At 48.8% G+C, this 12,088-nt stretch overlaps 1 protein-coding gene across 6 annotated transcripts in view; it reads left to right on the top strand.

Moving 5' to 3' along the window:
- SMAD3 (SMAD family member 3) overlaps positions 1-12,088 on the top strand; it is a 127,085-nt gene that overhangs the window by 46,092 nt on the left and 68,905 nt on the right. The window contains exon 5 of one of the 6 annotated variants that reach the window (XM_068964436.1): positions 10,171-10,182. The exons of the other annotated variants lie outside the window; for them this stretch is intronic. Within the exon in view, the coding sequence (XP_068820537.1) occupies positions 10,171-10,182 (12 nt within the window). The remainder of the gene's footprint in view (positions 1-10,170; positions 10,183-12,088) is intronic. 6 annotated transcript variants of the gene reach the window in all.

Raw genomic sequence — 12,088 nt, 5'->3', positions numbered from 1 at the left:
GTATATGGATATACAGTTGTTCAAGAACTATTTGAAAAGACTATTATTTCCCCACTGGCTGGTCTTGGCATCTTTATCAAAAATCAGTGATTAAGAATACATATGTATACCTATGGCTGATTCATGTTGATGTATGGCAGAAATCATCACAATATTGTAATTTTCCTCCAATTAAAAGTAAAATTAAATTAAAATCAATGACCATAAATGTAAAGGTTTATTTTTGGACTCTCAGCTCTATTCCATTGATCTGTGTGTTCATCCTCATGCCAGCCTTGATTACTGTAGCTTTGCAATACTAATCAAGTTAAAAAAAATTTTTGTTTAATCATTTACCTTGTTTCGAAAAAGAATTTGAGATAAGTCTCAAGTACAGTGAACAAAAAGGGATTGAGATAGGGAAATTAGGGGAAGAGGAGGAAAGGATTAGAAAATAAGATGAGATCAAAGGTAATGTTAGTACACAGTATTGTGTCTTACAAAGTTTTGTAGGATTGTTAGATGTAGCCTGCAAATTTGGCTCTGAGCCTCCTGTCAGCCAAAGGTAAAATGGAAATGTGACCTCAGAACAGAGTAACATGTGTTCCATGGGATTTAAAGAAAAATTTTTTTTCTCCCCTAAGGGAGGAATCCAATATTTTCAGGGGCTTCAACGTGAGAGACGTTCCCTTGTGGGTCCTAGGACCAGAGATTCTTGAGCATATAATTGTTTCAGTTGTGTTAGTTCTGTCTCTTTGGACTGATAACTTTTTTTTTTTTTTAATAGTCCACCTTTTTTTTTTTTTTTGACGGCACTGGGTGGCCTGTCGGATCTTAATTCCCTGACCAGGGATTGAACCCAAGGCCCCTGCAGTGGAAGTGTGGTATCCCAACCACTGGACGACCAGGGAATTCCCCTGACAGCTTCTTGAAGGCAGGAACTGTGTCTTACTTCCCTCACATCCCCCCATCATGCCTGGGAAAGGACATGGGGGTACTTTAAAAAAATGTTGATGGAATGCTTTCTAAAATTCCGAATGTTTATTCCCTCCTTCAGTGACATTTCTGCGATCAGGTTACGATTTTGAGGCTCATTTGGAGGTAGAGAAGTGAAGTGCTTGCTCGCCCTTCTGGCTGTGTTTTAGGAGTTATTTCCTGCCATTAGCTCCTTGAGAGCTGGCCAAGTAGTGATGAGTGCTGGGCGGCTTTGCTCCGAGAGCCGGCAGTGACCTAGAAGGGAGGCAGCGTTGCTTCACCCACCCACCTTTCCACCTCCTCCGTGCTGGGGCATCCTTTCTGTTCACTCTGACATGCCTTCCCGCTTCCCTGCCTAATGGAAAAATCCAGCATGTGTGAGGGAGGTCCTGGCCCAAACTGGACAGCTTCTCCTAGAATTGGGGCCACCACCTGTGGCTGTGCTTGGCACAGGCCTGGTCACTCTACAAAGAGGCCCACCTAGTCAGGCTCCCTCACGGGGCAAAGAAGCAAATTGCCTTTCACTGACTACATGTGCCGTGTTGGGTGGCCCACTCCATCTCATCCCTAATAAAGGGCTTTACTATTTGTTGGTAACATTCTCTTTTTTAAAAAAAAGAGAGATTTGAACACCAGCCTCTAGGGGAGGTTACTGTTTCACCGTTTACAGATGGAGAAATGGAGGCTCGGCGTGTGTAAGCTACTTGTTCTAAGTCACACAGCTAGTAACGTGTCAAGCGATGACTCCAGCCCAGGGAATCCTGGCTTTGATTTCACCTGTCCTTCCTTTTCTACTCACTGGTCCCCATTCTTGATCTAATTTAGGGAGTGTAAGAGGCCAGCACTCTTTCTGCTTTGGGTATCTTTGAACAGGTAAGAGCAGTTTCCTTTGAAGTTACATTTGCCTCCATGGGGTTGGGTGTCAAAAAGCAGCCCCCCAGGGGTCACCCTCTGCACCTCTGGGCCCTTGGCCAGCAGTGGCCTTGTAATAATGTAAGAATGTAGACGTCTGATTACTGCCTGGGACTTACAGGGACTGTTTCGCTCCTGCCGTCTTGTCTGAGCCTGACCACAGCGAGAGAAACAGGGTGGGCACTGTCTCCCCAACTGTGCATGTGCGGATGCTGAGTTGCCTGGGGTCACCAGGTGGTCAGGGGCAGAGGTGGGCTGAGAAACCCGTCTCTGACTCCTGACCCAGTGCTCTCAAATGTGTGTCGGGTCGAACCAGCAAGCTGAGAATTTATGTTGCTCTAGAGGCTGTGGGCACCTCCAGGAGTGCCTTGGTACTTTGTTACTTACATGACGAGACAGAAGGAAAATCTCTTCTCCCTCAGAAGTAAAGTCTCACCTACACTCGTGGATTTCTCTGTATCCCTCCAGCCCCTCACTATTCTCAGAAGAGAATCAGAGTGGAATCAGGTTTCAGACAGAATGTGGCCTTGCTGCAGAGTCTGTTAGGATGGGAACACGACGCTGGCCAACCACCACCAAAACCAATTGTTTTGGCCCACCTGGGAGGTCATTTGGCTCCTGTGTCCACCATACGGTGGTGTCCAAACCTCTTGTGTGCTGAGAGCTGCGCCAGTCACCAGCAAATTCAACAGGAAAACTCTGTGACCCTTTGGGGGCATTTACCCTTTGGGGGCATTTTTGTCCTAGTCTTTACCAAGCCTCTGACCCCAGGTGACAGACATGTGTCCTCTGAGTCACAATTTTCTCATCAGTGTAGTGGGGATGAAGATGTCTGGCAGTCTGTGTCCAGGAGTGACACTGAGGCTGAGATAAGGTTTAATGACATGGACTCACTTGTTCATTCATTCAGCACATCTTATTAATCCCTAACCCTCGGCCAGGATCTGGATTCTGTGGTGAACAAAGAGAAGCCCCTGCCTTGAGACAAGGCACCTGCAGTCTGGGGGAACCCAGCAATCACAGATGTCACATTGTAGACCTTGGGGGCCATGAATGAGGACAAGGAGGGGGCCTGAGCACTGTAGGCAAGGAGACCTGATTCTGTTTGTGGAAGGAGTGGTGGTCAGGGAAGGCTTCCTGGAGGAAGTGACCTTTGATCTGAAGTGTAAAGGGTAAGTAAGGGTCACCACAGGAAGAGGTGATTTATGAGCAGCCTGGACAGAGGGAAGAGCAAGTGCAGAAGCCCCGAGGAAGGAGGAGAGTTTAACAACAGAAGTTGCCGGGAGGGCTGTGGACGTGGATCTCTAGCATCTCCTATTTGATTTCCTTCAGTGGGTCTTTTTGGAGCAGCTGCTAGGGGCTAAGTTCATCACAGGTGCTGGGGCCATCAGGGCATGATAGTTGATGTGAGGGCCTGGAAGGCACTTCTGGGATATCCTGTCCTAGGATACCGATCCATCCCTAGCCATGCAAGGGGAAATCTTACCCACAGAGGACCAGGTGACCAGGCCAGGGACATAATGCTTTGAATATCAGACCTATCCTGGCATGGTGGGGATAAACGTAGCACCCATCTCATGGGGTTTTGTGGCTACTGCTCTGATCACAAGTGGGTCATGCAAGTGCCGGGCTGCAGGAGCGTGCAGGAAAGGGGGGCTGCTGTGGTGAAGATGGTGGTTATTCCTAGCAGCCCTGTGAGTAGTCTTGAAAGTAGGTGCCATAGGAAATCGGAAGAGAAGTCGTCACTGGTGCTGGGAGTGCTCTTCAGAGCCCGAGGTAGCGGGAAGGCCAGAGAGGAGGGAGTTCTAGGTAGGCACTCACGAGCCGAGACAGGAGAGCCGAGGAGCAAGGAATGAGGAAGACCTCTGGTGTTATCCATTCGACATGGAGGAAATGGACACGTGTTCAGTGAGCTGAGCAGATGGCTTCTCACCCATGGGGAAGTGACCCAGGCAGCTAGCTTTCTACTTCATGGTTGGAGAAGCAACTTATGACTAGATATGATGGCATGTCCAATCTGGAAGGCAAAGGTCAGGAGGTAAGAAAGCAGATAAATGCAATGTTTATCTAAAAAAATCTTGTAAACTGCTCGGAAATCCCCACGCTCACTTCCTCCAGGAAGCCGTCCTGGGTTCCCCCACCCAGTCCTGGGCCCTCCACCTCCTCAGCCCCCAGATACACCCTGTGTGAATGTGACTTTCCTCTCCACCTGGAGGGCTGGCTTCTTGAGGCCTAGGGCCATGACTGGTCTGTCTTATAGACCCACTGGGGTGAGACATAATCCTTTTTGGATGCATAAGGTTTCTGGAGGCCTCACAGGCTGAAAATACTGATTAGAAGGCCAATTAGGGTCTTTTGATCTAAAATGCAGACTCTTTCTTGCCACCCCAGCCTCACTCAGGTGGTTACCCTGGGTTCTGCCAGAAGGAGCTAGTGGGCAGGGTTTTTTTTGTTTTTTTTTTTGTCGGACCTGAAAGTCAAGACAGAGCCAGTGGCAGACCCAGCAGGGCCCTCAGACCTTGTCAGCTCGGCTCCTTCATTTCACAGAGGAGGAAGCCATGTGCCCCAAAGCAGAAGTGGTAGTGGGGCTACCCTCAGGTTCAGGCCGCGGTCCCCTGAGCCCCAGCCCCGTGCAGCCCTCACTGCACAGAGTGGCTGTCCCCTTCTGATCATTAGGAAGTCACCAGGTCCCCAAGTGGGTTAGAGCAGGTGGTGCTGGGCGTGAGACTCTGGTGGGTGTGGGGATGTTTCCCTTCCTTCTGGGAAGCCCTCCACGCTCATATGAAAGAAAAGGGTTTATTTAGCACAGATTTTCAAGCTGCCTTTTTTTTTTTCAGTTGTGATTGCTTCATTTCTTTATTGTTGTTTATTCACTAAGTCATGTCTGACTCTTTGTGACCCCATGGACTGCAGCATGCCAGGCTCCCCTGTCCTTCACTATCTCCTAGAGTTTGCTCAAACTCATGTCCATTGAGTCGGTGATGCCATCCTACCATCTCACCCTCTGTCACCCGCTTCTGCTCCTGCTCTCAATCTTTCCCAGCATCAGGGTCTTTTCCAATGAGTCAGCTCTTTGCATCATGTGGCCAAAATTTTGGACCTTAAGCATTAGCATCAATCCTTCCAACGAATGTTCTGGGTTGATTTCTTTTAGGATTGACTGGTTTGATCTTGCTGTCCATGGGACTCTCAAGAGTCTTCTCTAGCACCACAGTTTGAAAGCATCATTTCTTAAGCACTCAGCCTTCTTTATGGTCCAACTCTCACATCTGTACCTGACCACTGGAAAAACCATAGCTTTGACCAGACGGACCTTTGTTGACAAAGGAATGTCTTTGCTTTTTAATACACTGTCTAGGTTTGTCATAGCTTTCCTTCCAAGGAGCAAGAGTCCTTTAATTTTGTGGCAGCAGGCACCATCCGCAGTGATTTTGGAGCCCAAGAAAATAAAATCTGTCACTGTTTCCACTTTTTCTCCGTGTGTTTCCCATGAAGTGATGGGATCAGATGCCATAATCTTCGTTTTTTGAATGTTGAGTTTTAGACCAGTTTTTTCACTCTCCCCTGTCAACTTCATCAAGAGGCTCTTTAGTTCCTCTTTGACTTCTGCCATTAAAGTGGCATCATCTGCATATCAGAGGTCATTGATGTTTTTTCCCTGCAGTCTTGATTTCAGCTTGTGAGTTGAAGCCTGGTATTTCACATTTTAATAATGATCATTTTAAACATTTATTTTTATTTGTTTATTTGGCTCTCCTGAGTCTTAGTTGTGGCACTCAAGATCTTTGATCTTCATTGTGGCATGCGAACTCTTAGTTGTACCATGCAGAATCTAGTTCCTGGACCAGGGATTAAACCCAGGCCCTCCTGCATTGGGAGCGTGGAGTCTTAGCCACTAGACCACCAGGGAAGTTCCTCAAACCTTCTTTAGAGACTCTTGTTTGCTTTAAAATGCCTAGAGACGTGATCATGTAATGATGTTTTAGTGATAGCACAGAAGGCATATAGTGCCAAACACAACCCAGAGATCATTTATTGCAAGAACTCCTTATTAAGAGTCTGAAATGCATTATTTCACATGCTTGTGGTGGGTGCAGACCATGCGCCTGGCACAGTGCAGCGTGCCCGCTACCCCCACAGCAAGGGGAGAGGGACACATAATACACGACCCCGCACAGGGATTGCAGTGGGGACCCCGGGAGGGGCTGCCCAGCCTGGCTGAGAGGACCAGGGGCAAGAGTGAAAAACACAGAAGGAGCTTCCCTCTTTAGAGCGCATTCCTTACCAGAATTAGAATAAAGCAAATCCCAGATGTTTTCTGTAAATAAATGGCAGTTTTGAGTGAGGGAGGGCTGGGGCCAGTAAACTTTGGTCCAAAGATATCTTAGACTACACTAGAATTAGGAGCTGTGGTCCATGGGGTCGCTAAGAGTCGGACACGACTGAGCGTCTTCACTTTCACGTTTCACTTTCATGCATTGGAGAAGGAGATGGCAACCCACTCCAGTGTTCTTGCCTGGAGAATCCCAGGGACGGGGAAGCCTTGTGGGCTGCCGTCTATATGGATGCACAGAGTCGGACATGACTGAAGCAACTTAGCAGCAGCAGCAGCAGAATTAGGAAGGGGGAGTCAATTTGTCACAAAGAACACCCCCCCCCACAAAGGAAAAATAAGAGATCTGCTTAGACAATGCCTTTCTGTAGGAGATTTTTCATCCAACCTAGGGTGTGAAAGAGCAGTTTCAAATAGCCAGGTAAAACTATGTGCTCTCTCCGTGTGATGAGGGGGTGCTGAGTGCAGAATACCTCATGGGATAAAAATGCTGGTTTCCTGAGCTGTCTTTTAAGATACCACCCCACATGCCACCTGCTCAGTGGTGCCTTCCTTGGGAGCCCTGACCCGCTGAGGTCTGCCCTTTCTCCGAGATGCACAGCATTTCTTCATTGGGTACCCTTTGAACCCAGGGCCTTGCAGCTCCCATCACGCCACGCACAGAGGAGGCCCATGCTGACCAGCAGCGAGCACCAGTGACTGTTGATGGGCTCCTGTCCCGGGCCCCATAAAGCGGCAGCTGGGTGGATGCGTGTGGAGTTGGGGCGAGGGCTGAGCTGAGATGCATGTTTGTGAGGCATTGTGGTATGGATGAAGCCAGGTTGGGGAGGGTGCGAGGGTGGGTCGAGAAGGAGACCACCACCTGAGGGACAGCTACCTTCAGGGCATAGGAGAGCAAGGCAAAGCAAGACACCGGGGATGCTAGTGGTGAGGCCCTGCAGTGAGAGGAAGGGAGCAGCGCGGTTGGACGCAGCGGCGGAGCCAGGATGCGAGGGGGTGCAAAGCACGTGTTTTGGATTTTGTGACTCAGCGGTCACTAGTGGCCTTGGTAAGGGCAGTCGTGGTGGTAGCTGGGGGCCAGGCCCACACAGTGAGCCCTAGAGTGAAGAGAGGGGAGGAAGGGGAAACGGAGGGCATGGGTCACTCCTGCTACTGGTCACCTGGACAGCCACCAGGTGGGAGCTGGGTGGGGACCTGTCTGCAGTGACCCACGGAAGGGGAGAGCCTTGAGTACGTTCCCGTGTTTAGGGAGGTACACAGAAGGCAGGCCGAGCTATACTCAGACTTGCCAAAAGCACCCTTAAAGCTCAAACCAACGCGCTCTTAAGGGAATGGAGCAGATGGATTGTTTTGCAAGAAGTTTGTAGTCCAAAGGGAAAATTGCCCAAGATTACTTCTGAAAGTAAAAAGTCAAGGTAAGGTGAACTTTTCTAGTTATTTCAAAGGGTTAAGACTTTGGATTGGTGAGCCTCTCGTGTCTGTCACACCAGGAATTTGTTGTTGCTGCTGTTGCTTCTTTTTGTCAGTACCAACCAGGTGCCCTCAAGTACACAGGGTCCTTTATGGGGGAAAGAAAAATGTATAGGATAGACCTTGCCCTGAGGGAGGCATGAGATAGAGCCTCTGGCAGCCCAGGTGGAGTGCGGTGACTGGGAGTTGGCCAGGGGTTGTCAAGGATGCAGTCTCCCCTTCCACCCCCGCCCGCCCCACCCCGCCTCCCCGCTGTGCTGGGTCTTTCTGTTGCACGTGGGATTTTCTAGTTGCAGCAAGTGGGGGCTATTCTCTAACTTTGGTGCTCGGGCTTCTGGGCTTCTCGTTGCAGTGGCTTCTCTTGTTAGGGAGGATGGACTCCAGGGCGCACCGGCTCAGTAGTTGTGGCGCACAGGCTTAGTTGCCCCGTGGCATGTGGGATCTTAGTTCCCAGGCCAGGGATCGGATCCACATCCCTGCATTGGCTCTCAACTGCTGGGCCACCAGGGAAGTTGTGGGGTATCTGTCTTAGGGGTGCTCCATGCTACCTCTTTGGATACAAGAGTGGGTTTGGAGCTCCCTCTATGTATCCCACTCACCTTGACAGTATAGGCATGGCCTGTGTCCTGGTGACATAAGTGTCTGAAGGGGAGGCCTGTTGGAACGTCCACATTTCAGATAATTGACATCCTGGGGCGAGACTAGGACCTGCCGCAGGGTGGGTGGGAGGGGGCCGGAGGTGGGATGGGGCCTGGATCATGCAGGCCAAGGAAGGTGCAGAGGCTTTCTTAGCCTTGGTGTCAGCTCTGGGACTTGAACGCCGACCTACCCATAGGGAAACTGCATTTTGCTGTAGTTAGACAGACTTGAACTCCCACCCAGTGGGCTGGGCCTCCTGTCTCGCCCGCTTTCGCCGGGCATCTGTCACGTAGTGAATAACGTTGGAGGACGCGAGTGTCCACGTCTGTGCAGAGGTTGCGCGGCTTCCTGCAGCCCGGCCCCCTGGGTCCTGGCCGCGGGGTGGGAGGGCAGCTGGCCGGCCGGCCCCACTGAGTCACACTCTGGCGTGGGGCCCGGCGGGGATTTCCACGCGGCCCGTGTTGTCTTCTCCTGTTTCCTGTTGGGCTCTGACGCAGGCTGCCTGCCAGTGGGTGCGGGGGTACTCCCGCCCGCGCAGTGACCCTCCGCCTTCCCCAGGCCCCGTGGGTGGCTCTCCCACCCTCCCTCCCTGGAGCCCGTGGACCCAGCAGGTTGTGCCCAGGGCTGGGTGGGCAGCTCCCTCGAGGGCCCCTGGGAGGCTGCACGTGGGCTGGGGGCGGCTGCCCATCAGGATGGAAGGTTTTGCTGAGAGAGCTTGCTCATGGGGCAGTTTGTACTGGGCGTTGAGGGTTATAAAAACCCAGCTTGGCCTAAAACGCCCTCTCTATCTGCTGACAAGAACATTGGTGAAGAAAACAAAACGTTCAAGCCAGGCATTTACACACTGAAGGGAATGGTTCCCATAATGTATCTGATTTTTCTTTTGGGGTTTTTCTAAACTATCCATGTATCTCTCTGTCTAGATGTCAGCTTCCAGTGCCTCCATTTCTTGATGTAAGAGTATTCTGCTTAAAAAAAAAAATCCACTGATGGGACCTCTATATATTCATGCATTTTTCCTCCTGAACTTACTGCTTTCTGTGTACTGTGCTAGGCAGTTTATAGACGTTATCTGATTTCATTCTTATCACTACAAAGGCTATGTTATGTAATAGGTTAGCCACCACCCACGGGTTGCTATTTAAATACCTGGTGCATTTGCACTAAGTTGCTTCAGTGTCTGACTCTTTGGAACCCTATAGATTGTAGCCCACCAGGCTCCTCTGTCTTTGGGATTCCCCAGGGATACTGGAGGTGGGTTGCCGTGCCCTCCTCCAAGGAATCTTCCCGACCCAGGGATCAAACCCAGGTCTCATATGTCTCCTGCATTTGCAAAATATCAGGTAATTAATTAAAATTTAGAATCCAGTGGCTCAGTCACAGTGACCACATTTCTGGGCCTCAGTAGCCACGGGTGGCTAGTGGCTACCACACTGAACAGCCCAGAGCAAGACTTTTTCATCCTTACAGAAAATTCTAGCCCTAATCTGGGGTCCGGTTTATAGATGAGAAAACTGAGTCTCATTCAAGGTTAAGTTGACTTGCTCACTTGTAGTCAGAGCTGGAGTTTTAATCCAAATCTGCCTATCCCAGGAGCTCTGAACTTTTTTATTTTTCTTTAAAAGTGTGTTTATGGTTAATATTTCAGTGCAGTCACATGGCAATCCTTTGTTGAATGAACACATGAGACATTTCCATTTTACAAACCAGGAAACTGAATGTTATTTTTTTCCTTCTTAGGAAAGAGAAACTGGCCTGTAGCTTCAGGGATTCTTCAGGTAGCCCTGAAGAGGTACTGTGAGGGTCTGTCCTTCCCTGGACACCATCCAGCTTCTATTGGTTTTCTCTCCAGAGTTTGGGAGCGAGCAAGTTAGGTCTGTTTTCCTTGCAGTAATCCTTAGGTCTATTTCCCATTTGAGGATTTATGGCTGTTGGTGACCTCTTGGGAATTTTTGCCTTTTGTTAGCTCTGAAAGAAGTCTCGGGAAATATAGACTCATTTCATAGCCCCAGATCCTAAGGTCCCAAAGAGGTGAGGGCAGTTCGTGGGTTATGCAGCCAGCTGGGAGTTGAGTGGAACTGGTTCTCAAACTTGTGTTTTCAAGCCGGGATTTATCAGATAATCTTAAAGTAATCACTTCATGGACAAGAATTGTTTTTTTCATGAAGAGAAAAACACTGCAGTGACTTTTCTGAGGTCTGAGATGTATAGCATGGTGAGGTAGAGAATAACAGGGCTTTGGAGGGGCACGGACCAGGGTTCAAATCCTGGCCATGCCACTCAGAAGTTATGGGACTTTAGGCAAGGACTTCAACGTTCCTTTTTTGCTTGTTTTTGGGTGTTCTTTGCTTTTAAATCAATTTTGTTGCAGTATAGTTGATTTGCAGTGTTCCGTAAATTTCTGCTGTACAGCAGAGTGATTCTGTTGTGCGTATATATGTTTTTCATATTCTTTTCCATTATGATTGATCACAGGATATTGAATATAGTTCCCTGTGCTCTACAGTAGGATGTTGCTGTTTTTCCATTCTATATATACTAGTTTGCATCTGCTGATTGCAAACTCCCAGTCCGTCCCTCCACCAATCCCCCTTGGCAGCCACAAACCTGTTCTCTGTGCCTGGGTGTCCGTTTCTGTCCAATAGACACGTACATTTGTGTCATATTTTAGATTCCACATAGAAGGACTTGAACTCTCTGAGCCTCTGTTTCTTCATCTGTAAATCTGGGATAAAATAGCTCGCCAGAATTGTTTTAAAAAATGAAGTTGACAAGATGTAATGCCAATCCGTGACGTATTATAACTGCTCGTTAAATGGTAGCCGTTAATATCATGATGATGTCATCACCTCCTCCTAGCATTTAAACTTTATGGCTTCGTGGCCAGCACATAAGGTGCTCAGATACATGCCACAGAGTTGGGGGATGGGACACACTTATTCTAAAACAGTCTTTTAGTTACATTTCCAAATAAGATACTCAGTGTTGTTGTTGTTGTTGTTGTTGTTTTTTTGCAACCCTTGGACTTCTTTTTAGGTCATAGACCTCTAAATTGAAAGTGATAAGTCCAACTTCTAACCTGGAAAGGTTTAGTATCAATATCCCAGGGAGCCCAGAAAGTAAGTCTAGGAACAGAGGGAAAATAGTATACCCTGTTTTCTAACTCTTTGGATACCCCATGGAATAACACTGAAACCAATCACTGGAAAATGGGTTGTCGTCAGTTTTGTCCTCAGGCTTTTGTTCCTGGGAAGGCAGCATTGTCAGCGGCTCTCTGGGGTGGTGAGGTGACCCGGCAGACCAGCCACCTCGGCACGTTACCATGCTTGTTTATCTGTCTAGTGGGGATTCCCTTCATGGTCTGGGCCTGAGTGGCTAGAGGGACCCTTAGTCTTAAAAATGTCTTGTCTTCAGAGAAAACAGAGTTGTTGAGGAAGAAGAGTGGATAGATACCCTGGAAATATTTTCACAGGGAATTGGAAAAAGAAAGGTTTCTGGTTATCCTTGGTTAATGAAAATATTTGTGAATCAGAATGTCCCATTACACAGTATCACAGTTGATCAGGGCCTCACCTGTGACCATGTTTGACTGGAAATTAGCCCATAGGTAAAGGGGAAGTTTTTGCTTTTGATTTCCGCTTTCAAAGATATGGTTGCAGGTGTGACCTAGAAGCACCTTGAAAAAATGCACAGCTCTGTGCCCAGTGGAGGTGCGTTTGGAGGCCGGGGAAGAGCTGGGGGCTGGAAGATGGCCCTGGCCTTGGTGATATTCCTGGGAGC

The sequence above is a fragment of the Capricornis sumatraensis genome, chromosome 2, assembly GCF_032405125.1.
Source record: "Capricornis sumatraensis isolate serow.1 chromosome 2, serow.2, whole genome shotgun sequence".
Lineage (NCBI taxonomy): Eukaryota > Metazoa > Chordata > Mammalia > Artiodactyla > Bovidae > Capricornis > Capricornis sumatraensis.
Note: the sequence above shows the minus strand (reverse complement) of the source record. Positions and strands in the feature narration are given on the sequence as shown.